The sequence below is a fragment of the Lineus longissimus genome, chromosome 9 (assembly GCF_910592395.1).
Source record: "Lineus longissimus chromosome 9, tnLinLong1.2, whole genome shotgun sequence".
Classification (NCBI taxonomy): Eukaryota; Metazoa; Nemertea; class Pilidiophora; order Heteronemertea; family Lineidae; genus Lineus; species Lineus longissimus.
Window position 1 is genome coordinate 3,644,578 of NC_088316.1, and position 26,264 is coordinate 3,670,841.

The 26,264-nt window shown below is 42.1% G+C and overlaps 3 protein-coding genes across 3 annotated transcripts; 2 read left to right on the forward strand and 1 right to left on the reverse strand.

Moving 5' to 3' along the window:
- Positions 1-1,219: 1,219 nt before the first annotated feature.
- Positions 1,220-8,897, forward strand: LOC135493815 (probable dolichyl pyrophosphate Glc1Man9GlcNAc2 alpha-1,3-glucosyltransferase). The gene is made up of 13 exons (XM_064781397.1): positions 1,220-1,355; positions 2,025-2,103; positions 2,296-2,489; positions 3,003-3,121; positions 3,720-3,787; positions 4,067-4,193; positions 4,420-4,517; positions 5,094-5,214; positions 5,630-5,769; positions 6,151-6,290; positions 6,845-6,942; positions 7,684-7,756; positions 8,099-8,897. The coding sequence occupies exons 1-13, from the start codon at positions 1,285-1,287 to the stop codon at positions 8,367-8,369; spliced, it is 1,599 nt and encodes a 532-aa protein (XP_064637467.1). The 5' UTR covers positions 1,220-1,284; the 3' UTR covers positions 8,370-8,897.
- Positions 8,898-11,432: 2,535 nt separating this feature from the next.
- On the forward strand, positions 11,433-17,172 carry LOC135493610 (sequestosome-1-like). The gene is made up of 6 exons (XM_064781081.1): positions 11,433-11,765; positions 12,738-12,833; positions 14,260-14,898; positions 15,149-15,252; positions 15,610-15,727; positions 16,078-17,172. The coding sequence occupies exons 1-6, from the start codon at positions 11,591-11,593 to the stop codon at positions 16,245-16,247; spliced, it is 1,302 nt and encodes a 433-aa protein (XP_064637151.1). The 5' UTR covers positions 11,433-11,590; the 3' UTR covers positions 16,248-17,172.
- Positions 17,173-19,805: 2,633 nt separating this feature from the next.
- LOC135493404 (uncharacterized) lies at positions 19,806-25,744 on the reverse strand. The gene is made up of 6 exons (XM_064780734.1): positions 25,551-25,744; positions 24,227-24,336; positions 23,777-23,829; positions 22,416-22,543; positions 21,945-22,106; positions 19,806-21,523 (listed from the first exon to the last, which is right to left on the reverse strand). The coding sequence occupies exons 1-6, from the start codon at positions 25,577-25,579 to the stop codon at positions 20,551-20,553; spliced, it is 1,455 nt and encodes a 484-aa protein (XP_064636804.1). The 5' UTR covers positions 25,580-25,744; the 3' UTR covers positions 19,806-20,550.
- Between the last annotated feature and the right edge of the window lie 520 nt (positions 25,745-26,264).

Genomic DNA, 26,264 nt, shown 5'->3' on the forward strand with positions numbered 1-26,264 from the left:
ATTGCGATTTGTTACATCCTCGATGTGCACATCGAGGAATGTCGGAGGAGTTCTACGAGTAATAACAGGTGACGCCACTATCGTTCATGACGCAGGAAATACGAATAGGTTTTTAAGGAAAAGAATGCCCCTTCCGTGAGATTTGCTACTTTTACGGAAGGGGGTCCTGGGCGGGGGAGAGGGGTCCTAGCAGCCGCCTTTGGTCTTCTGGCCAGCATGAGTCATACTGGTGATAAACCATTCTTAATATCATCTGAGACTGAGTGATGGTGATAAACCACACAATGGGAACTCAAGTTAATGTGGTTATCTGAGGGATGTGGATTCATACTAGTGATAAGCCATTCTTAATGTGATCATATAAGACTGAGGGAAGGTGATAAACCACCCAATGAGAACTCAAGTTAATGTGGTTATCTGAGTGATGTGGATTCATACTGTTCATAGCATGCATTCAATGGGAACTAGAGCAGGATTCATACTGGTGATAAATCATTCAATGGGAACTCAAGTTTATGCGATCATCTGAGGGATCTGGATTCATGCTGGTGATAAACCATCCAATGGGAACTCAAGTTAATGCGATCATCTGAGGGATCTGGATTCATGCTGGTGATAAACCATCCAATGGGAACTCAAGTTAATGCGATCATCTGAGGGATCTGGATTCATGCTGGTGATAAACCATCCAATGGGAACTCAAGTTAATGTGGTCATCTGAGGGATGGATTCAAACTGGAGATAAACCATTCAATGTGATCGCAAATTATTTCAATCAACAGAGTATCAGTAATGATGGATTTTCATCACTGAGATGACCACATTGACTTGAGTTTATCCCCACAGAGATTTGAGGCAAAACGTACTAATTACAAGAAATTGAAAATAGGAGGTGTGGAATTTTTAATTTCTTGTAGTTAGCACGTTTTGCCTCAAATCCCTGTGCATGCATAGGCCTATCCCTTAGCATATGACCACATCCAGTCACTTAAGTTTACATTGAATGGTTTATCACCAGTATGAACCCTGGCTAACAGAAGCCCAACCCCCCACCCCCCCCCCCCCCCCCGGCCTCACTTCACTGATCCTACAGGGGGGCATGCCGTCATTCGTATTTCCCGCGTAAGGAACGTATGAACTAATGCATGGTAGCGTCACCTGTTATAACTGGAAAGAACTCCGACATCCCTCGATGTGTACTTTGAGGAGGATGTAACAAATCGCGATCTGTCTGCACTGAATTTTGTTCCCGATTTTTCCCGATTAAAACCTTTTAACACAATTATGACATGTAATTGGTTCCTGTCACTTGCAGGGGCAGTGACATTGGTAAAGATGCTATTAATACCCGCCTAGTAAGCGAACCAAACATCTGTTTTTATTGTCGTAATGATAGTTTATCCAACATTTTCTGAACAGTGAAGAAGTCATGTACATTTCAGTGTACATTTCCATGTACAATTTCAATATCCCTCCTCCTATACTATCCTGTAACATTATCACCAGATACCCACCAGCACCTCTTAGTCTTGACCCTCTATTTCAAATCGTGGCCTAATCATAATCTAATGATTGCATTTCCTATTCCAGTTTTAAGGGTAGGCAATACGTGTAGTACTATAACTGGCAAAGCGAGGATAGGGCATAGGCCCTTTGCCAGACAGATACGCCGGTATACCACCTAGGGTCGGACCAACAAACCTTCTTTCAATAGATCTTCATTGTAAAAGATGCCAGACAATAGCTCGAGAGGCATTGTCCCCATAGGGCTTCTGACGTGGTCTGAGTGTGGGCATTTGTTTTGTTTGGGCTGTGATTTGTCTTTGTTGAAAAGGCCTATCTAGTTAAGAATATGGTGGCTGGATTAACACGGCCGACATCACCAGACGAGCCAGATTTGAACCGTCACACTTTATGATGAGTGACCAGGGTCAATAGGCACCAGCCTCCAACTCATTCTAAGCTCAAATTTGTATTTGTCTGACTTGACTCTCTTCATTATGTAATAACGTTTCTACTTTCAGTCATTCTACTGATTTTGAAGTACACAGGAACTGGTTGGCCATCACGCACAGTTTGCCATTGTCAAAATGGTACAATGAGGTATGATGTGATCTTTGTCAGCCATGTACATTGGTCTGTCTATAGGGCATTTGCTATTACCCGCGAGCCAATTTTCGAATGTAGTCTTATTACACGTACATACTGATACTCTATCCAAGTCATTGTTTCATGACAGGAGGAAATTGTAAAGCTGCTGCACAAATACACTCTGTTTATTTCTATTAATTTCAGGCCACCTCAGAATGGACTTTGGACTACCCTCCCTTCTTTGCATATTTCGAACGCTTCCTGTCCATATTTGCTGGATGGTTTGACCCGAATATGTTGGTGATACAAAAGGAAGCATATGACAGTCCTGCCACTGTCTTTTTCCAAAGGCTGTCTGTCATTGTGGCAGACATATTGTTCATGTATGGAGTCAAGCAGTGAGTAAACTAAATGTACATGAGCATGAACTTTAAAAATGAAATTTGGGTATCAGAACTTTTTTAAAGGGGGACTATAGGCAGGAGGAGAGGGGCTAATTTAGCCATATTCAAGTGACTAGTATACACAGTACGGGCCTTTGTCATGTCAGATCCCACACTAAATATATCCCTCATACAAGCATGAATCATTTTGACCCACTGTGAGGTGTGAGAGACCACTATTGGCGGCATTGTGTAACTTTATCTTGCCTGCTTAGCTGCTGCCTCTATTATTCCTTTAAAGATCCAAGTATTCAAGGTAACTTCTGATGAAATCTTATAGGTTTTGGGTGAGTTGATCATGAACTGAATAGTTTAAGAATCGCTAAAGTAAAGGGCAGTTGTGTTATACTCTGTTCGTTCTTTGCCTCGCAAAATGTTGGGGCTTTTATGATTCTAAAGGTTTACTCTTTCTCTTGCCACATTTCGCTGACAATCATTGTACATTTCACACCATTTTCGTTAATCTAGGTTATGTGAGCAAGTTGTCAAGTACAACAAGCCTTTGGAGGTGAAAGACTTCGCCAGTCACCCGTCGTTCATCCTTGCTGTGCTTCTTGTGGGGAATTTCGGACTTTTGCTTGTCGATCGTATCCTTTAGAAAATGTTTCAGAATCTCCAGATAGTTCTTTCTGGGTGTTGATTTCAGCAACAAAGACGTCAATTTTTTTTCTGCGTTAACTTCAGTCCTGTTGCGGATATAAAGCAGCTTGTCATTTCAGGGTTAAATTCAAATTCAAATTCAAATTCAAAATAAGTTTATTTACCGTAAATCATGTAATGATACATAATGAATAGGCGAAGTCAAATAAACTTGTGCAGGTGCGAAAACTACACTATTGTGCAGACAAATACATGAAGTAGAACATAATGCAAAATGGATACTTTTTAAAAAATTTTAAAATTTTAAAATTTTAAAACCTAAAATTTTTAATTTATGCTGTGATCCCCACATTTTTTCCTCAACATTGATGTCTGCGGGCCAGAATTTCTGTTGTAAATCCTGATGCAGGGGACAGAGTATTGTAGGATGTGGTCTGGTGTCTGCACTGCACAGCAACGAAGTAAAAATGTATATTTGAAGCTACTGACGCTGGCTTTTATTGAAGTGATTTACAATTGTGTCATGTCTCTTTAAAACAGCTCTGATATTTTCATAATTTCAAGTTTATCTTTAACAAAAGCCAGATATTCATTTCCAGTATAATGGTTTTCTTTTTGGAATGCAACTGTTATCCATAGTCAACATTTGGCAGGTAAGTAGTCTCAAATGAAGTAAAACAGTTATGAAATCAGGTGGTAATTGTGGGCTATGTCATGTGGTATCTAAAAATGAACACGGTACACGGGAAATTTGGGCCGTGACTGAGTCTTGTAATGTCAAAAACTGGTGTGACGTTGCAGACGGTTACCACCTGAGTTGAGCTTTGAAAGGTTACGACGCCGGTAATACTGATACTGATACTGATACTGAAATGTAGCACCTCGAATAATCAAATTCTGGGTTTTTAGAATATCATTTGTTTTGCTTTCAGGGTAATGACCCGTGGGGTGCATTTTGGTTTGCCACACTGCTGAACTTCAAGCACATTTACTTGTACGTTGCCCCAGCCTACTTCATCTATTTACTTCGGTGCTACTGTTTCAGACAATCATATAAAGGTGAGAATTATCATTTTTTTAAGTCGAAAACATTTGTTGAATTCCTTTGAATATGGAACCCCGTAGCATTCATGTACTCATTTAAAGGTAACACACTTGCAATCCATGGATCATAGGTTCAAATTTCAGTTTGTTTGCTGTTTTTCCCTTCACTGGTCAAGTTCAAATTCAAGTGTGATAATTATTATAACCTTGAAAAAAACAAATCCGTGATTGTTACTTTCAGATGCCAGTGTCATGTGGACTTCCTTGTCTATTTCTCGGCTTTTTCTCCTGGGTGTGATAGTCGTCACAATATTTGGTGTTTCATTCGGACCCTTTGTTGTAAGTACAGCAGAACCTTCCTTAGCGGACACCTCTCTATAAAGGACACCCAATCTACTGAGGACACTAGTTTTGGTCCCAAATTGATTGCTTCCATTCAATTTGACCTATCTTACCACGACACCTTTCTATTAGACAGTCCTGAGGGTGTCCTTAATAGAGAGGTTCTGCTGTATGTGGCATTCGCTGGCTGTACATTTTAATGAGGTAGTAATCCATTAAATCAGTTGGGACATGCAGACTGTCATGTATTCAGGGTTTATTAGGAGGTTTGTTGTAAGACAAGATTAGCAATCAAGGGGTTAAATGACGACGATGAATCAACAACGTCTCCAAGATCCGTGCTGTTCTTAAGATCTCATCTGCTGGCTCTGTTAGCTTATTGCAGTAAAGCGTCCTGTGTGACGTCATTTGAAATAATCGACAGAATACCCAACGTCATCAGCAGTTATTGTTACAAATTGTTGAAAATTATATCAGATCAGTATGGTTGTCTTTTTCAATTTGATCTCGATGAATTGAAATGTAAGTTTGACTGTGTGGTTATATTTATTTTGATATTTTCTTTGTACTCAGTTCCAGATGGAGCAAGTCCTGTCCAGACTTTTCCCGTTCAAGCGAGGACTGTGCCATGCCTACTGGGCTCCAAACTTCTGGGCTCTCTACAACTTTATTGATAAGGCTGCTGCCATAGCGGGTAAGTAGGACTGTGCCATGCCTACTGGGCTCCAAACTTCTGGGCTCTCTTCAACTTTATTGATAAGGCTGCTGCCATAGTGGGTAAGTAGGGCTGTGCCATGCCTACTGGGCTCCAAACTTCTGGGCTCTCTACAACTTTATTGATAAGGCTGCTGCCATAGCGGGTAAGTAGGACTGTGCCATGCCTACTGGGCTCCAAAATTGACAAGAACTTTTAAACAGGAAATGAGAAGGTACATTTTTTCCGCCTGAGAAAATGTCCTTTAATAGCTTGACCGCAGCGATGCTTTGTTATAGCAATCTGTTCCTAGAGATACAGTATGGTTTTGAAAATGTCTTTGAACATGGAGAGCCAATACAACATTCCTTGAATTAAAAAGGGGACAACACCATACATGTACTTGTTTTTTCAGCTATAAAAGCTGGACTCCTCACTCGCGACTCCATCGCAGTTGGTACAATGACTGGAGGATTGGTTCAGGAATTCCAGCACACAGTACTTCCGTCCATAGGTCCGGCGGTCACATTTGTTCTGTCTGTGTTATCTATATTGGTAAGTTTAATGAAGTTCTGTTTGGACATGGAAATCTTAATCCATTTCCTTGGAGAGCCTGACATGACTTAACACAAAACGAATAATCTTGTTGCAGCAGCCATTTTTAAAACTTTTATCGAAATTGGAAACTCTTCAATGTCGCCACCTATACTATTAGGATGAAACAAATTCACCCCGAGTGCATTTGACGTGTTTAGAGAGGATGCGACGACCAAGTGCTGGTGAATTGATATTTTAGAATGGCTTGACGTGCCGTGCACGTCACCCACTTGGTATGGGACCATGTACATGACATGCCATGTACATCATCCGCTGACCATGTACATTACATCTGCACTGAAAGGGGGAAATACAGCCTTACCATTCTCTTTATTTCAGCCGTGCCTATATCACTTATGGCGATACCCAAATGGACCCCTAGGCTTCCTGCGGTGTTTGACACTCTGTGCGCTAGGATCGTTCATGTTCGGTTGGCACGTCCATGAAAAAGCTATTCTCATGGTTACCATTCCACTCAGGTGAGTCTTGCTAGTATTCTATAAATAAATTCAAAATGAGGTAAATATCTAAATGACATTGGACATCTTCATAGTTATTCTTGAAGGCATCATATCTGCCAGCAAGGATTGATTAAATCTATGGATCTAGGTTATACCTGTTGCCAGTGATAAAAAAAGGGCACTTTGGCAATTGGCCTAATTCAAGCCCTGTACAAAGTGAGCAACGGTTTTAGCCTAGCTTTCCAGAGTCTCGGTCTTGATGAAGAAAATGTTAAAGAAAAGCATTAGAGAGACTTGACAGTTCACTGCCAATCCCCCAAAAAGGTCCTCAGCCTCACCTTGATTGACGAAAGAAGAGGCATTTTTCATGAGAGCCAAAAAGGGGGTGAATGCTTAAGTCAAGCCATAGCAATTTGCACAAGATAAAATCTCATGATTACCATCAGAATCGATGATTCAGCGATTCTCAGTTTTTGCAGTGATTTCTGTTTATCACACATGACACTAGATGTCACCAGTATTCCACGTCAAACAATTTGCTGCACCTCGCAATGAATTTTCTTCTGTTTCAGCATCCTAGCCATCTTGAATAAGGAAGAAGCTAATGTGTTCCTACTTCTCTCCAGCACAGGCCATTTCTCCTTATTCCCTTTGATATACACCACAGCAGGTATGTTACAAGATCCACACCAGATATGTTACTAGTTCTACAGCAGATATGTTAGAAGTTTGACAGCAGATATGTTACTTGTTTCACAGAAGATATGCTACCAGTTCCACAGCAGATACGTTACAAGTGCCTTAGTAGATATGTTAAAATTCCACAGCAGATATGTTACGAGTGCCTTAGTACATAGGTTAAAATTCCACAGCAGATATGTCGCAAGTTTCAGAGCAGATATGTTACAATTTCCACAGCAGATATGTTACCCACTGCATGTTACAAGCTTTACAGCAAATATGTTAAAATTATTCAAGTTTCACAGCAGATATGTTACAATTTCCACGGCAGATATGTCACAAGTTCCACTGCATGTTACAAGCTTTACAGCAGATATGTTAAAATGATTCAAGTTTCACAGCAGATATGTTACAATTTCCACAGCAGATACATGTATGTCACAAGTTCCACTGCATGTTACAAGCTTTACAGCAGTTATGTTACAATGATTCAAGTTCCACAGCAAATATGTCACAGGTTCTACTGCAGATATGTTAAAGTTCCACAGCAGATATGTTGAAGATATTGATATTGGGTTGCTTGTGGAGGGACAGCTTCTGAACAATAAGCCATGGGGGTGCTCGGAGGCCACCCCACTATTATCAACATTCAGCTCAACTGATAATATTGCACAGCAATATCTTTTGTAAGAACATCTTTTGTATAAATTATACTTCTTTCTCTTTTCAGAAACTCCAATAAAAGTGGGTCTGATGCTGCTCTATACAATATTTGCATTTTACACGCTTGGGACTTATCATAGGTGAGTTGATGCTTTCCGCTATTGGAATGTTTTGGGACATTTTTCCATGCACAGCATGTCTGACTAACTTCCGGAGAGGTGATTCATAACTACTGATATGACTGACTTCTTGCAACTTGTTATTATAGTGAATGATCATTTTAGTTTTGATAGCTAGATAAACAATGTTATTTATCGATTCCTGTTTTGCACTTTAAAAAAAATTTCAACATGTTGAAGGTTGTGACTTTATCCGAGGCTGTCTGTCGTCCTGATTGTGACTTTGTCTCTATTGTCTAACAAAGGACAAAAAACATTCATTTCATGGTATCTGTTTCACTAAATCGCTCTGTTTCATTTCAGATCCAAATCATTGTTCCCTCTTCCACTACTTTCCTGCATCGAGTCTCTCTACATCCTTGGACTAATTCCAGTCTACATCAACTGCAACATCGTTTACAGCCTCCTCGGACTAGCGGAGAAACTACCATTTCTACCCCTGATGATTACATCTGTGTACTGTTCTATAGGTGTTATATATTCGTGGTTAAAACTTTATTGGATTGTGCTCAACTCTGGGAAACCTTCCGCCGAGAAGAAAAGGATAACATACTTAGGTGATAAAAGCAAATAAGCACAAAGCAAATATAAACTTTTCTTCCCAGTCTTGTAGCTGTGCTATTTAAGCTAATTGTTTTCGCTCAGAGTTATTTTTTCAGCACGGTCAGAAATGTGGTAAATTTCTTCCTGTTTGGCTGCATTGAGGTAAAAGACATATACAGTGGAACCTCCTCAAAGCGGACGCCTCTCTAAGGAGGACATCCTCTCTATTGGAGACCGTGGTTTTGGGGTCAAATCAGTGTTTCTATACAATGTGTCCTCTGTATTCAGGACACCTCCCTAATAAGGACAGCATTTGTCCATCCCAATGGTGTTTTAATAGAGAGGTTCTACTGTTGGTTGAACGTCTTTTCATGCCAAAATATTTATAGTACTCTAAATCGTGAGAGAGCAGTCACTTGGAAGAAATATCCTGCCCACACAGTCAGAACTAGTGCAAAAATATTCTACAAACCGTTTAGTCGAGAGTTTTATCACTGCCATTGACTTTGTGTTTATATTTTTCTTCATGAAAATAGTGTAGCCTCATATTTTGGTAAAAATAAAAACTTTCTAACAAATTGGTGTTTTTTGTCACTTCCATGTTTCATTACTAGCTTTTCTGGGAGATGGTCTCAACACCTGGCCTTGTCTCAAAATACCTGCTGGAAGTATGGCTCCCATTCCTTTTGAGCGATTTGTGGCTTAGGCTATGCCCTTGTTCTTCCATTGCACATTTTGTCTTCAATGGGTGTGACAGGACAGCAGTTGTGATGATATCAGATGGTTGTGCCCTTGTCGGTGATTGTGTCTCTGGCCACTTTATTGTAGGTAGGCTGTGACGTAAGCCCTGCAGCTGAACTGGAAAGGTTGTGGATTTAGGGCTACGATTCTGCCATGGTGTCTCCTGGTTCTGACCATAAACTAGCAATCTCCCTCAAACTGCATGCTGAACTTCCAGGGCTATTGCCTCCGTTACCTCCGCCCATATTAGACACGCGGTGTCAGTAAAGCTTATCAATGTCAATACATTGAGGGTCAAGATATCAAACTGTAAACATGTCTCCTACTCAGGATAGGAAGAGAATTGATGATGATTATAACAGCTGCCTTGATTGTTTGGAGACTGTGACCCAGCTCACGAATTGGTTGTCTCGCTGTTACCGTGTAAATGGTCTTTCAAGGGGCTGTGGTCACAACTGGTTTGGGGACCAATATGATTTTACTCTTTTCTTCTCTCTGGACCAATCCAGAGATCAGGCTTTTTTACTCCTACGCCATTTCGACAGGCGGAGTACAGTTTATTGAATACCATCGGTTATGCCAGGATGCTCTTGACCATTGTCGTTGACAATTGCTCCGACATTTTTGCCTTAGAAGCGGTTGTGTGAAGTCGACGTCTCCCAACTCAACTGGCTGTGACTATGTCCTCGGCCCTATAATCCGTACTGAGGCATGTAAATCTAGTCCTGGTGTGACGGGCAGCTGTCACGTTGAGTCATCTCACCAACATGACAGAATCCCCCCGCTCTCACTTTCAGTGGAATATCGAGACGATTTTTTTATTTTTCATTTATCGTCACAACAGGGGTCACGTTGAGTTGATTCGGGGGCGGTATCATTTTCGCCCCGACAAAATATTTGCGTGGCGCGGGGATAACGACCTTTATGTGAACTCGTGTTCAGAGACAGCCATCTGAGTTTAGGTAGCCTCCAGAAGTTTTTCCTACAACTGGCCGCCAAAATTCCCGCCTCCGATTCGAAACATCCTCAGATCGAGTTGCCCGCCTCCGCTCAGGGACTGGGCAAAGAACCATGGCCGGGTGTTGTCGTTTGCCTCAGGTTCCCGCTTGTGAAAAACCGTGCCCACCATAAAGTTCTTGAGTTTTCCCCAATTTTGTTCATTCTCCAGACAAAGCTTGTTTGTGACATACTAAGCATCTCATTGTACAGTATGTGTCCTTGCCGCAACTAATATGTGTGTTCTATTTGGCACAGTCATCACGGATGTGCTCTACATCCATGTTAATCATGATTAGTAATCGAAATAAAAAAGTGACAAAAAATTCAAAAACAAATCGCTCAAGCTAGAAAGGACTTGCCTCTTGTCTCTGTCTGATACGCTCCTGGATACATTCATCTCGACCACCATCGTTTTCGCAGCTTTATCAAGACATACCCCGGCAACTTTTGAAGGGGTTATAAGACCACTCGTTCAGGATGGGATACATCAGGCACTACGGACGCAGTGGATCGGCCTCGTCCCTCTCCCTACCCGTTACGATGCTGATGGAGGGATAAAAAATGGATGATGATTGGTCGCCTACCCTTGGGAGTTTAGTCTCTGAGTGGTGTCTGAGAATAGGCGCCCTATCAATGATCACACCCCGAAAAAGTGGGAAATAGGTTTCTGTCAAAAAGCGTCGCCGGAAAATAGGCCTAACACCCCCTCCCCCGAATCACAAGTTGAAGTTAAGTTATTTCTGTGGGATTGATATTAGTTCCTTGTTTCCAATTTATCCATTTTACGTACAATTTGATGTTTGAAGTTACTGAACTGTCATCCTGAGATACAGGTTTTTGATTTTACACCTACATCGTATACAAATATCGAGAGGCGGCCGGAGTATATTTAAAACCACTGATTACGTCAGAATTCTGAACTGTTGAGTCTGGTGGTCCTTTATAAACTGTTAAGACACATCACTTCATCTTCACTTTTGTAAATACATGTATAAGATCTTCATTCAACCATATAAACAGTCTATTCCTGTCAACGGACTATAGTAGGCCTATATATACTAAGCTTTAAAATGCAAACATTTAACAAGCCATAATTCAACTTTGCTTGTCATGCCTGGAAGTTCCCATTATTGCATCAACTCAGCCAGCTGTCACTTATCAATTTAGTCGTGTCACCACTCTATATGGCCTCTCACGACAGTTCACCTTTAAATATATTCAAATCAATACCACTTCGGGAATATTCGAGAATCACGGAGATTACCGAACACTGTATTTTCATGACGTCAACACCATAAATAGCATATTCTGATCACATGGCTCTGACGTCTAAGGTGTTGATCAACATACTCATGCGCTGAATCAGAGTGACAGTGCACGATTGAACGTTCAGACCTTTCATAAGAACAGAATAATCTAGCGTGTTGGCTTGCGAAATATTTCAGTATAAAACCTCTCAGTAGTTTGGACAGAGAGCACAACACATTTTTTGATTGTTGAAAATACATCAAAATGTCATTCACAGTGAAAGCGTACCTATACCTCGGCAAGACGGGTCATTCGGATACCGAGATCCGCAGATTTTCGTGGGAGACCAACGGCACCTTCAGCGTCCTTCAAGGAAAGGTCGCGCAGGTTTTCCCGACTCTGGAGCAATCGAACGCCAAGTTCACCTTATTTTGGAAAGGTAGGTTTATTCTTATTTCATAAACTATTCTTGCCAGTAAATTCTCAAAGCAACACATGTCTGGAATGGGACGGTCATGTCAGTGGCGGACCCAGAAATTTGGGGGCGCGCGCATCCACAGCCAGAGATATATCTGGTCGGTGAAACATGGGAGGATTGATAAATAAGAAGCATTTGCTTCTTTGTTGAGAGATGCCCGACAAAAATGCGGGGAAGGGGGGGGGGGTGCCTCGTGCGCAACCCCCTAAATCAGCCACTGTGGGGTCATCGGCTAGGAAGTAACTCATCGATTTATAACAGGAACATCGCAAAAGCAGATGTTGAAGAGCTCTTCATTAGGCCTATATACATGAAGAGCTATATTGATTTTCTTAAACAGAGAATTTTTGTATTGTCGTCATAATTACAAATACAATGTAGATGACTACACAATATGCTTTCATGAGTATAGGCTACCTGGTGTATGTCGTGATATAGTGTACAGTCATAACGTAGCCATGAAAACAAACAAATTTGCTGTGCCTTTCCGATAGCGCTTTAGGGCCTACTGTCTTTCGCTAAAATCAGTCTATCAAATTACATTGTTAAAAAAGCTGGTGGAACTTGCATGTAATAGTGAAACAAACAGGGTTAGTAAATTGAGGCGGCAAGGTTATTTAGCGTCAATTAGATATTTTACGATGCGCACAGCACGAGGCCAGTTTGAACAACAAACTTTATCCCGCCACTTATGGAGCGTTCTGATTGGTCCAGTTTCGCGCGCTTTTCGGCTGTCGCGTTGGGCTGCGACTCATTCTCCAAAGCAACGATAATATTCAACATAATATTAGTTTTGGGGTCGTTTCCTTTGTCTAGCAGTGCGTATAGAATTAGAAGTGCGTGGTCAGATGCAAGGACCGAATTATGTCACGACTGTACACCAGGCATGTGACCTTGCATATCATAATAATTGACGGGTCGTTTTCTTTCCAGATGCCGAAGGAGATCACATCGCCTTCTCCAGTGATGAAGAGTTAAAAGAAGCCCTGAGGAATGCCGAGAATAACATCTTCAAGATCTACATCGCCGGTAAGTGTGATGGAGTATTCCAACTTTCATCAAAACGTAATCCTGCACCTCATGGTTTTAGCCCATTTAACCGTAGCAGCAGGGGTGCAAAAGCCTTCGTGGTCAAAATGTGTTTTCTGAGAAACTTTTGTTTCGTTTTATCGCCGTGGCGTTCTAAAAGCTTTACTACTCCTTTCGTTCGAATAGAATATAAAAAATTATGTACTACGCACTGAATATTTATAAATTTCAACAATGCGGTTGTGTAGATGCAATTACAAAAAAATTACTTTAAATTCCAAGTTTCAGCAAGTTTGCATGCATGATAACCTTAGTTCCAAAGTGTTAGGGAGTTCAAGACTGCCTTTTCTTTTAAAGAAATTGAATTTTATAAGATCATGCAGCATTGACGCCAGTGGCGGCGTGATACGGTTGGGTAGGTCTATACATCAACCTCTACGTCCTGAAACCCCACTCCCAGGTTGTCCCTTTAATTCGCCGTAAATATTTTCGCCAACCTGTTGAAACTTGATAGGTCTTCCCAGGACTAACCACACCTATCAGCTTATTACTATAGATAACAATGCAACATGATGCATTTTTACCTCAAGCGCAAAACGAAACCATGGAAACCGACTTTTATTTCTGACATCCTTTATATGTTAAACTCCGGTAAACCAAGAAGAAATACAATAGGTTATAGATTATCGATTCATCACGAGATCAGTGTACAATTAAGTGTGATCGATTTTGAAATATTGTGTGTTGTTTGCGAATTTGACACATTATCATTGACTGGTGGGTTATCGTTAACAACGGGTGCAACCACATCACATGCCCTGGTATAGCTGTGTGTTAGAAACTGGAGGTTGCGGGTTCGTGCTAGACGGATGCGAATTCCTCCTCTCATCCATTAATCAATTTATCGTCCTTTTATCCTTTGATGTCATGTTTTTCTTGGGGTTCTATTGCAAAAACTTCTCTGAGCCAGCTCGAAGAAAATGCTGTGAAGAATTAACTACATCATTTTATTAAAAAAATAGTCCGAAAAATAGAAATGCAATTAGGCCTACATGTATACACAATGCCGTAGTGCAGTCATCATGCATACACCTTTACTGTCAACTTGATATACATCTGTCTACACAAAAACAATATTGAAATTCATATTCAATACGTATATTAGTGACGAAATTGGAAATTTTCAGATTCAATTACAAATTTAAAACTTTTAACCAACGTGGGACTCTTATATCTGCACAAAGTTGCACGAACTAAAATTAGTTCGTCTAATATAGAATCCTTTGTCATCAGGATATTTAATCCTAGGACATTTATAACCGTTACACTGCGGTACTCTGATGGCTTTTTTCCGGAGAATGGGCTTGTCGTAAAAACATGATTTTAACATCTGGTTTTACCCTCTCATCCCCTCGTGTCATTTCAGCGGGCAAGGGCACTCAGCCATCGTCAACCTCGGGCAAGAAAGGTGATGGCAACGCCACCAGCGAGGAGACTAAAGAGGAGACCGATGACGGTCCTCACCATCCCCACATCGTCTGCGACGGATGCGAGGGCTCCGTCAGGGGAGTCCGCTTCAAATGCAAAGTCTGCCCGGACTACGACTTGTGCAGGAAGTGCAAACGCCAAGGAAAACATCCCGAACATCCGATGACAGCTATCAGAAAACCCATGCCGCATCCCTGGGCTGGCGTCTTCGTCAACGGGCGCCACTTCGGCGGCCCGTGCAGTGGTGGATCACCCCATTTTGGTCCCCCGCCGCCGTTCTGCCCTCCTCCGCCATGCGGTCCCGAGGGCGCAGGCGGGCCAGGCTGCCATGGGCCACAGATGCCCGGCTTCACCGGCACTCCACCAAATTTCAATGGACCATGGGGCCGTTTCTTTCGGAGACAGATGAGGAAGTTCTGGCGGGAGCAAGGTAAACAACAGGAAAAGGGAGCAGACGGTAAAACAGCAGACGAGAAGGAACCGAATGAGGAAGAGGAGGAAGACGACGTGGAATGTTCTCCCGAAGAATATCTTCAAAATGTCGGCGAGCAAGTTGCGGCCATGCTGGACCCACTTGGTAAGTTTAGTTTCCCGTTTTAATCAAGTGGTGTAGCAGTAGAATGTATCTCATGACATAAAGTCAAGCGACAGCAGCAATTGATGTGTTTCTGTCAGATTATTTCTTCCGCAATGCAAATAAACAGGCATAAGGAGTTGCGCATATGAGTAGGCCTACTCAAGTTAGGATGGACGGCTCAGTGACATCTATACACCATCTTTTGGTGGGTGGTCGCATTATTTTGATGTTTACAATCTTTTCTTCCCAGGTATTGACGTGCAAGTTGATGTTGAACACGCCACGGCCAAGCCCCAGACCTGCGGGAAAGGCGGAAAGTGTGGTCGCGGCAACCCCATGGATGCAGGGCAGGGGGTAGGTACTATTATAGTGATTTTATCAATCTCTCAGTGCACATCGGGCACGTGGACACCTTGCCAAGTGTTTAAGGTTGGGTATATTTATAAAGAAAGAAGATGTGAAAGGTCTGAAGAGTGAATCTTTGATTGCCAACACCACGGCCAAATTGTCCGTTGCCCTTTGAGCCAGTACAGTTCACACTCCGACGCAGTGGATCGGACTCGTCCCTCTCTCGGCGCTAATATACTTTTTTGTGTTTTGAGATTCGACTAATAATTGTACCTGTCGAAACATTTCGTACAGACGAAGGCACACATCTTCAGCAGCTGCTAACATGAAGTTTACTTATTTCTCAATCTCATTTCTTTGCAGGGCTCCAGCCACAGCAACAGCGATGAGAATGAATGGACCCTTGTCACACCGGATGCGTCTGCTCCCCAAGAGGAGGATGAGGACGAGGAGCCGTCTCACAATGGCATTCCCCTTCTCGGTAAGTAGCTGTACGGAAAACCATCCTCGAGCTGACTCTAAATCGTCCATCCCACAGTTGAAAAGGGAGTATTTCGTACGCAGAATATTTTTGGGTTAACCAGCAGTCGTACTTTGAGACGTTAATTGTTTTTCGGAATTAGATGTACATCTTTTGTTGAGAAGACTAGTTTGTGGTAAATAGTGAATTTATCATACACTCTCAGAAATAACGGTTTTTTAGGTTTTTAAAAACCTTTTCGGTTAGTTTTTCAGAAGCATAACAACTTTCTTAGCAATACTCTAAAGATTTTTCGAAAGGTCCATCACACCAAAAATGATGATAAATGTTCTGATCCGTTATCATTCCAGAACCCAAGATCGCCCACGCCCTGAATCAGATGAAGGCCATGGGCTTCTCCGACGACGGTGGCTGGCTGAGTCGCCTGTTGATCGCCAAGGACGGCGACATCGGACAAGTCCTTGATGCCCTGAAGCCCTCACTCAACGCCCAGAACATGATGGGCGATCACGTGGCTTAGGATGAGGATCGACCCCTGGCGGAGGCACTCGGAACTATAGATGTCCGTTCCCTTCAGACAGCTTTAGACTGTGAAAACTCGCAGAGACGGGGACTTGATCTTGAGAGCAAAATACTTCGGATTATATCAACTCGACTACATCATTGTTTGATTAACCTTGACTTTTTGTGATAGACGTTTTTATGATATGAATGTGAAACAGCATTAATAATACTTTACATTAGAATCCCCCGATTTAAAGGGGGACTATAGGCAGGAGCAAGGGGGTCAGAGAGAGAGGCTAATATGCACAGTAAGAGGACAGGGCCGTGCTGATTCAGCATACTTATAGTCCTCCTACAAGCGTGAATATAAGTTTGATGTACTACCAGATGGGTGAGACCCCTATTGGGGACTTTGTGTAACTTAAAATAGCCTACATAGCTCCTGCTATAGATACCCTTTAACGGGCCGTTCTGAACACATGCACCATATATCCCACTTTCTCTCGATGAATATGCTATACATGTATAAGCCAATTGTTTTTCTATGTTTTTTTTTAAAATTCTGTTCTTACCGAACGACGAACCTCACAATATTTTCTCTCAAATTAAGATGTTTTCGATAATGTTGCCATGGTAACTAAACAAAACTTGTGTTTATATCTTCGAGTGATTAATAAGTATATCATTATGTCCGAGTGCCTCCATGTACAATAGTTCGTGACTTAATTACAAAATGACATACATGTATAACTAATTAAAATAGCACTACTTTTATTTACAAGATAATGGTTTGGAATATCCGAATATGGAACACTGGGATTATGTGGTGATAATTATCAAAATTGTCTGTAACACTGTGAATAACAGCCTATTAGACTTATGTGTGCAAAAGTGCATGTATTTCCTTGAGAGTGGTAAATGAATAAAATAATATTATTTAACATTATTCGTTATATTGTCGATTGTGTTACGTCATGTAAACATGTATTGTGTAGAAACAACCCAGTCCAAGGTCTGTTTCAAAAGCGCAAAATTCACGTTATCCCCTACTGTCAAGTTAAGTATCCTTAAAGCTGAACTGCATGCACAAAACCAGAGCGTCCCATGCGGCAATAGTAAGAAATTCAAACTATCGAAATGTCCTTCTGAATACGGCCTGAAACATGATAGACATCCAATGCTTCGATGCGCTTGATTTCACAAACCAGCAAGCCACAGGACGATGAGGACAGTCTCGGAGAATTATGGAAGAGAAAAAAAAATCAGAATCTTCTCCAGGGATTCGAACCCGGTAACTCGGGCTCAGAATACGAACGCTCTAACCGTCTGAGCTGGGGGGGGGGGGGGGCTTTCTTGTGAACAGCTGCCAGCAAATATATCTTATATGAATGGCGATTCTGCTTTATTTTTGATCAAGTACATGTAATAGAAGAAGATACCAAGACAAAGGTGAACATTCCTAAGAGAAAACGTAGACTCCGCATACATAATCACGCACAAAAAATGACTTTCTTCCTGCAGTTGTCCACTGGAAGCCGCTCAAAGATGTTGAACAATGATTACACACAAATGTTTGCACATTCTATAAAGGCGTACAAAACGACAGGCATTTCAAGCAGACCAGTGGTCTTGAGGATAAGAGTGTTGGCAAATAAAACCAGAGGTCTCGAGTTCGAGTCCCGATTAGAGGACCTTTTTATTTTTTTTCCTTCCAGAATTCTCTGCGAAGGTCCACATCGTCCCACGGCTTGCTGGTTTGTGAAATCAAGCGCATCGAAGCATTGGAGGTCCATCGTGTTTCAGGCCGTATTCAGAAGGGCCTTTCGGTCGTTTGAATTTCTTACTATTGCCGCATGGGGTGCTCTGGTTTTGTGCATGCAGTTCAGCCTTAAAGCGGATGGTTCGAATACACATTCCCGAGTAAGGCCGAAGCCGAGTACTCGGGATTGTTCGTGATGTGCATTTGTATCTTATACTGGAAACACCCGCTACCAGTGCACGAATCGAAGCGAGGCATTCTCTACATATTTTGTAAATCATACAAAGAACTATGGTTGGAAACCTCTATTAAAAATAACCTGTGGTGGCATTCGGCGAATCGAAAGAAAAAAGCTATTTTGTTAAATCGATAAGACTCGCCGATAAAGCGTTCACGGTTTATTTAGCATATATATGATCAGTTGCCACAGTAACGAACTGTTTGCCAATTTCTCACAATTTTTTCAAAACAAACAGAGACTTAAAATTTGCTGATATACATCAAATAATTTATAACAACGCGCAACGATTTCGTATTGATTTTAAGGATTTTTATATTTGGAATTCAACAAAACGCACCAAGTAATTACGAAGTTATCATATTGTGTGAATGTTCTATTACCCTGGGACTCTGCAGTGAACCTTGCCAAAGGGCTTAGTATCGCAATAGTCTTTGGAAAAAAGCGCAGCACAATATGCCTCAATTCTATTCGTATCACGACAATGTAACCTTTGAAGTTGTGTCTGTAAATTATATTATGTATTGCTGAACCTAATTCAACATAAAATGACTTGGAGTTTTTGAAAATTGCTTTTCCAATTCTAATACCAGTAGCTAGATATTGTTTACACCCAAAATTCAAATATACTTATTTAGAACCCTATGTTTTACATTTAAATTCAAAATTTTAACAGTGAGGAAAAGGTTGACATTTTAAAAACCATTGAGACATAATATTCATAAGCTGTGAAAGTAGTGAATGCCATATAGACAAGGGCAGCTCCATCGCCGGAAAATTCACAAATTTGGATAGTTGGCGGCCGGAATGCGGCCGCGATGATCAGAATCACGACGTTATCTACCTTGCCACAACTGGATTTGCCGCCACGATACGCAAGAAAGGAGTTTTGAAATTCTCTACCACGAGCATCTCTGTCGACGAGGGACGTTTTCTTCTACACTTGACGTTAGACGCGCTTATTGAACTGTTTTTCAATCATGATCAGGGGCGGTCCAAGACTCAGGGAAGGCACCCGGCCCTCCCTTCTCAAAATTGATGGTCATATTTAGGGAGATACCATCCTGAGATCAGGCTTTTTCTACTCCTACTGCGTCATATACAAAATATCGACAGGCGGAGTATGTTGAAAACCACTGGTTATGCCAGGATGGGGAGATAAATGCGCTTATATGGATTTCTACTATAGCTTTAACTACCCGCCTCTATTATCTATAATATCATTCAATCATTCAATCATGTGAGAAGTGAGTTGTTTACCAGTAAAAGTCAAAATCGATGCAGATTTGAAATTTCCTGAATTAATATTGATTTCAACTGCACAATTTGTAACACAATGCCTGTATAATCGCCGAGTGCCGTGAATATATGTTCCAGTCATATTTGCGTCATGGCGGTTGTTGCCATGGCAACGGATGCATAGGGCCTCTTAATCGGAAAAGGCCAAAAGGTATGATTTGAGCAAGTCTGTATACCAGCATTTGCCACCTGCTCGACCCCCTAACTCTTGCCTTTAGTCCCCCTGTTTGTAGGGGTGCTAACTTGATAAAATAAGAAATTAAAATAACACGTGCATGTATATATCTTAACCTTCGTGTTAATATCCAATGCATAAATTGTACATGTTAGTTTGAACATATAAATAAAAAAGTTTATTTACAAGAGACGTATCGTCTGTTCGAGGTAAATGATCAAAACTGCAGTCATTATCATTGTCATTATCATTGTCATTATTATCGTGCTATTATCATTGTCATTATCATGTCATTATCGTCATTAGCGCTCCTCAACTAGCAAAGGAACGTTTCGTCGGCGTTTTGGCTAATAGGGTGTTTTAGCAAATCCCCGCAACGCCAAGGTGAACGCCCATCCCATTAACCTCCTGCATTATAACTATGTTGAAGAATAGGATAGGCATTCGCGTTGACGTTTCGGGAACTTTGCGAAAACTCCCTATTATACAAGTGCTCTTTTCACCAGTCAAATTTTACACCATCCATGAATACTGAGGGCCAGTTGTGTGCTCCTCCTGTACATATTATTACCGAAGGGAGGTATACCGAGTGAAAGCCCTGAAGCCAGCTCAGGGCGAGGTCTACACAATGATGTGGCCGTGCCGATGTATCGGCGTTGTGCGTAAAAGGAGGAGAAAGGAGTAGACTTTAGGATTGACGTTCACCGCCGGTAAGTCGGCATACTTTTAGCTAGTAAAACGTTCCTATCCTTTTAACAGGCGGAGACTGAATCAGCATCAGATGCAGGTCAGGACAGTGTCATTGACGCTTCGCCTAATTGTGGACACAAAAACCACCCGTCTTAACTTCATTCAAGCGGACTATCCCTTCGGATGAACCCCTTGCTCTTGTCCAACACGAATGACTCGGTGTAACCAGCCTCTGCGTAAAGTTCCTTGCACTCGAGGTCAATTAGCCTGAGCTCGTATACGCTCATGCCCTTCCAGGCGTTAGCGGTGGCGGACCCGTTGGCGCGGGTCAGGCCGAAAGCTCCTCCAATATCGGCGTCAGCTTGAACCATCTGCGTCAAAGACTCCTCCATATTTTGCGGCATATCTTCGGCCATCAGCTCATAGATTTCCCTGGCCGCCTGGCCAGGGTTTTCGGCCATATTTTCATAACGCAACGTGAGGAAGTTCTTTGTAAACATTTTCTCCAGGCGTCGACGGATGCGAATGTCATATAACATTGAGGTGCACAGATGTCGCGCCTCTTCGCTAAGTTTTTCCGAGCGCATGTATTTTAAACTTAATCTGGAGCGAAGAATTCCCCGGGGGTCGCGCAATAAATGAACGACTAGAATACTAGGATACTTGATCAACAAGTCTACAACTGTCTCCATACTCGTTCGAATTATCTTGGCAACTCGAATAACACTCCTGTCGCAACGGAATTGAACTTCCGGAATGCACTGCTTCATGATAGTCCAAAGCTTCTCAGTACACATGCGCAACCGGTTCAATCTGTCCAAATCGTACCCAGTTCCAGTGACATTATTGTGCAAAACCTCGTTCAACTTTTGTCGACAGAGATGCGCCTCTTTTGTCGTATACTCAGCGGAGAGATTGGGACAAAATTCTGTTTCCAGTTCGTCACAGGTGATTGCAAGTTTTATGCCACTCGCTTGGTAGTTGAAACACTGGTTATAATTCTTCAGGGATTCCGAGGCATGTATGTACCCATGGCGTCCTAAAGTCTTCATGCTCAGTTGGGACAGCTCGCACCTCATGACGTGCGCGATCTCGGCCGTCAACGCGTCGCTCTCGTACTGTGGGATATGTCTAGAAAAGGGAAAAAAGAGGACAACGTATATTAATTGTATTGCTTTGTCAAAGCACCTTTGCACTATGCACCTTCTGCACCAGATTTTATACATCTTTTCGTATGAAATAAACATACTAGTATATATAATTGTATCCAGGAGGGATACATATTGGTAATGATTCGTTTGTATATACTCAGAAAATATTGTGTGCAGGCCTATTGCTCGTTCATGTTAAAGTTTTCTACGTGTTTTCTATGGGTTTTTTTGTGATTCAGTGATCGTTCGATGATTTTTCTGTTGATTCCGATATCGCCACGCGCCTGTTCTACATCCGGGACCTCTGGGTGTAAATGGGGTTCTGTGTTGGCAGAGGGAACATCGTTCGTTATGCTTGGAGAATGGTAACGCATATCAAACATACTCTACTTCGCACTAACCTGATAGATCCGTTTCTCCAGATACTGTACTGAATTGGCAGAGTTTCCACGCCCAGTTTCGGCTCGCCGTACAGATCTCTGATAGGCCCCTTGAGCGGCTCAAACCAGTAGAAAGAGGCCGGGTGTTTGGAGATGATCTTGCCGGCAAAGCTCGAACCTCCCCTGAAAGGAAACTAGCACTGAATCAAACAAGTCCCCCTTACTGTGCATTTTCGTCATCTGCAGATCCAGACCCCCCTATTTATCGTGCTCCTGCAGATGAGATTTGAAATTGAATGAACAGGACGAAACATGAGATGAATATTCATGACTATACAGGGGCGAAGCTAGCTTTTGATCGGGGGGGGGGAGGGGGCAAAATGACACTTTTTGATAATTTTCGGTCAAAATCACAGCGACTGTGCCCCCCTCCCCCCCCTCCCCCCCCCCCCCCCCCCCAACCCAGCTATACGCCAATGCATTCTTCCTCACCTCTGGTAGCCGAATACCAGTAATGGTATCGCGGACGTCATCATGTCTTTGGTACCGTGCGCCTGGATGTATTCTCGGGCGCCTTGCAGCTTCTTCTCCACACGTATGAGCTCTGGGTGTCTCTCCAGCTGGAATGTGCAAGAATTTTTGCATGAATGTTAGTTTTTTATGACTGAAATGGCTTCCAGTAGTACGGTGGCTGTAAAAGGCCACGCAAAATCATTTTTTTAGAATGCCCGAATTTATTTTTTATAACTCGAGCGCTCGACTTATAACTCGAGCGCTCGACTTATATCTCGAGCGCTCGACTTATATCTCGAGCGCTCGACTTACGTAAAGGTCACGCAAAATCTTTTTTAGAATGCCCGAGTTTATTTTTCATAACTCGAGCGCTCGAGTTATGAAAAATAAACTAAAAAAGATTTTGCGTGACCTTTACGTAAGTCGAGCGCTCGAGATATAAGTCGAGCGCTCGAGATATAAGTCGAGCGCTCGAGATATAAGTCGAGCGCTCGAGTTATAAAAAATAAATTCGGGCATTCTAAAAAAAAGATTTTGCGTGGCCTTTTACAGCCACCGTAGTAAAAGGCCACGCAAAATATTTTTTTTAGAATGCCCGAATTTATTTTTTATAACTCGAGCGCTCGACTTATAACTCGAGCGCTCGACTTATATCTCGAGCGCTCGACTTACGTAAAGGTCACGCAAAATCTTTTTTAGTTTATTTTTCATAACTCGAGCGCTCGAGTTATGAAAAATAAACTCGGGCATTCTAAAAAAGATTTTGCGTGACCTTTACGTAAGTCGAGCGCTCGAGATATAAGTCGAGCGCTCGAGATATAAGTCGAGCGCTCGAGATATAAGTCGAGCGCTCGAGTTATAAGTCGAGCGCTCGAGTTATAAAAAATAAATTCGGGCATTCTAAAAAAAAGATTTTGCGTGGCCTTTTACAGCCACCGTACATTTCCAAAACTGCATCGCAACAATCATTATAAGAGATCAGCATTGTGTGATAGGCCTATATACATATGGCGGCGCATGGTGTCAAACAGGGCTATTATCCTCCTGGCACAAATTGTCCCTTTAATTCAAGCATCAAAATACTTTGATAAACCGAAAAGAGCATTAAATCAGAAAATATCAAACGATACGGGGCCGTTACAGCCTACTCAACATTTGAGACAATCCTAAAGTCACCTGCGAGTTTCTTACACATGACCTCGACCTTGAACAAGGTCACTGATGAAACTTGAAGACTGATGACTTACATTCTAGTGGCAGTGAATTAGGTCAAAAGTTCGGAATAGTAATTATTACAAGCAGTCGATGAAAAACGACTGCGGAGGAGTGTAATTTCTTACCATTGCTCTCCAGTTAAAAGTTGCCGATGGGGCCTCAGCACTTTTGGCGTCGCCTGAAACAAAACGTGAACTGAAAACTGAGTGGTGGAATATTTTTCCCGCCCAACCAGGATGTACCCATGGAAAGCCGGATGTAGCGATGTAGCTTTATGGCCGAGTGTTTGAAAATCGAGAAGCGGAGTGTATCGAAAACGCTGTTTATGCGAGGATGGTTGCTCATAGGTACACTCCGGCTGCAGTGGACTGGCATCATAATGACGAATGAAATGGAATGCATAGGAGCATAGGAGTCGACACACGGGCAGATTCCCTCTTTAAATTCGTAGTCAAGATTACTGAAATAGGCCGCTCTATCTTCTCACTGAAACTGAGAAGGGCGACACTCCGTTCAAGTCGGGAAGTTTGTCGTTTACGTTAAATATCTTAACCACCCTATGCATCGATATTTACCTGTGACGGTGTTGCTGCGAATGTAGTAGAAGTAAGACTGAAGAAAGACGTTGAAGATGGCCACAGATACCAGAAACCATTTCAGCTTACCGCCACGCAATAACACGGAGCTGAAAAGGAAAGGATGCACAATGTGATTATTGTAAATGCTGTCAGGTGCCGTCACTGCTTTACGTTAGGAGCTCCTGTCACGATGCACAATCACATTACTGTACAGGTCGTCAGGAGCCGTCACGGCTTTAAGTTGGCAGCCACTTTTATGGCTACTGATAGTTGTTAGTTGAAAATTGTCGGTAATTTAGGTATTTCTAGGCCTGATTACGGTCAATAGTTCAACTCCCCATGCCCCAAGTTCATGAAACGGTTCATGGTATGAATGGGCGAGCTTCTCTCTGTTGGCAAGATGTAGGACATAGTATTCAGCATGACCCATTTCCATCCGGGTACGATATAAAGATCAGTTATGATATAGAATCCAACGTCTTCTGTCAAGTTTGTTCTCGTGTATACCGGTGTAGAAGTTTAAAATGTCCTAGGATAGAATGCCCGGGATACAAAGGATTCTATTATGCGCTTCAATCTCTGAGCTATTGACGGTCAGGGTCCGGCTCTATAGAACCTTATTGCAGAATGCAATAGGGCCGGACACTTTTTTTTCAGGGGGGCATTTGTTACTGTTACACCGGACTCACAACTTGGGAAGAAAGGACAACCCGCAATTTACGACAAAACTGCACACATTATTAGGCAAGCAGCTTTGCCTTACACTCCGGACGCAGTGGATTGACCTCATCTCTAGCTCTAAGAGTGATATAAAGGAAGACGAATTCGCTGCCTCGGAAGTTGCTCCGCGCCGCCAAAGGCCCACGACCTTTACAAACATTTCAGAATGAGTTTTGGTGTCATCTTACAGAGTTTTATTTTATCTTCAATGTGGTTCTACATGATAACATGGTATAAACAGCTAATAGCAATGATTATACGGTTATTTTAGGGAATACTGGAAAATCGGTCGGGAAACAATGCGTTGCATTTCGATGGTGGGTTCCCGAGGAGTAGTAACTACATTTTCAGAAAAACGAGAAAATCGGTCAAGAACCGTTGTGACCTTCTTTGCAAGTCGAGACCGGTGTAATAGTTTTAAACGTCCTCGGATAGGGGCGAGGGATCGCTTTCAACATCTCAGGTTTGCATTGAAGGTCATCATGGTCATTGATCTTTATACGACCATACAATCATGTCGGCCAACTTTTTCCAGGGATTACATTTATGACCACCACACCACTAACCTAACTGCATTGATATAAACAAGTTTGCTACTTACATGTACCGGCCTAGTCCTTCGCGTGCCATCTTACTGCAGGACAGATGTCACAACGCCATTGTGGACGGAAAATCAAGTCCAAACAATATTTCTAAAACTATGTTAATAGGCCGAGGTTGTTAGCAATAAAAAAGTGGGCCGACAAAAAGAAAAATACGCAATACATGGATTTTGTCCATACTAGTTAAAAGCATTATGAATGGCGAAGGTCCCATTGTATGATTTATGTCACGAAGTTAAATCTTATTGAGTAACGTGCCTTTTGTTGACCCTATAAACTGCTCTCCCTTAGATTTTCCAGTGGATTTGCTGAGCTTTACTATACAAAAATAAGCAATAATACGGCGCTCGTGCCGGAGGGGGGGGGGGGTCAGTGATTACATAGAGATGTTTAGACAACAGACACAGAATCGAATGATCATGTTTTAGCACGGAAAAGAGATCTTTAGAAACAGAGAAACGATCGAATCATCATGTGTCAGCATTAACTCTTTCATTCCCCAAAATGTGGACATTTTGGGTCGTTTTCACCACCAAAAATCTCACAAACATAATTGGGATACACTCATCAAAGTTCTTCAAAACCTTAATCTTTCCCCCCTCAGTTTCAATAAAACAGCAGTAATAAGTAGGTGCATATTGGGATTATTTTCTAAATATTTTGAAGAGAGGTATTTTGGCCAATTTTCACCATTTTTCACCCTAAATGAGGAG

Excerpts from the sequence above, each read along its gene's own strand:
- LOC135493815 (XM_064781397.1), top strand. The coding sequence starts at position 1,285 with ATGACATGTAATTGGTTCCTGTCACTTGCAGGGGCAGTGACATTGGTA. Across the intron at positions 6,943-7,683 it reads TTTGATATACACCACAGCAG|AAACTCCAATAAAAGTGGGT; the intron begins GTATGTTACAAG and ends TTCTCTTTTCAG. Across the intron at positions 7,757-8,098 it reads ACGCTTGGGACTTATCATAG|ATCCAAATCATTGTTCCCTC; the intron begins GTGAGTTGATGC and ends GTTTCATTTCAG.
- LOC135493610 (XM_064781081.1), top strand. The coding sequence starts at position 11,591 with ATGTCATTCACAGTGAAAGCGTACCTATACCTCGGCAAGACGGGTCAT. Across the intron at positions 12,834-14,259 it reads CTTCAAGATCTACATCGCCG|CGGGCAAGGGCACTCAGCCA; the intron begins GTAAGTGTGATG and ends GTGTCATTTCAG. Across the intron at positions 15,253-15,609 it reads CCATGGATGCAGGGCAGGGG|GGCTCCAGCCACAGCAACAG; the intron begins GTAGGTACTATT and ends ATTTCTTTGCAG.
- LOC135493404 (XM_064780734.1), bottom strand. The coding sequence starts at position 25,579 with ATGGCACGCGAAGGACTAGGCCGGTACAT. Across the intron at positions 22,107-22,415 it reads CTGGTATTCGGCTACCAGAG|GGGAGGTTCGAGCTTTGCCG; the intron begins GTGAGGAAGAAT and ends GTTTCCTTTCAG. Across the intron at positions 21,524-21,944 it reads TGGAGAAACGGATCTATCAG|ACATATCCCACAGTACGAGA; the intron begins GTTAGTGCGAAG and ends TCCCTTTTCTAG.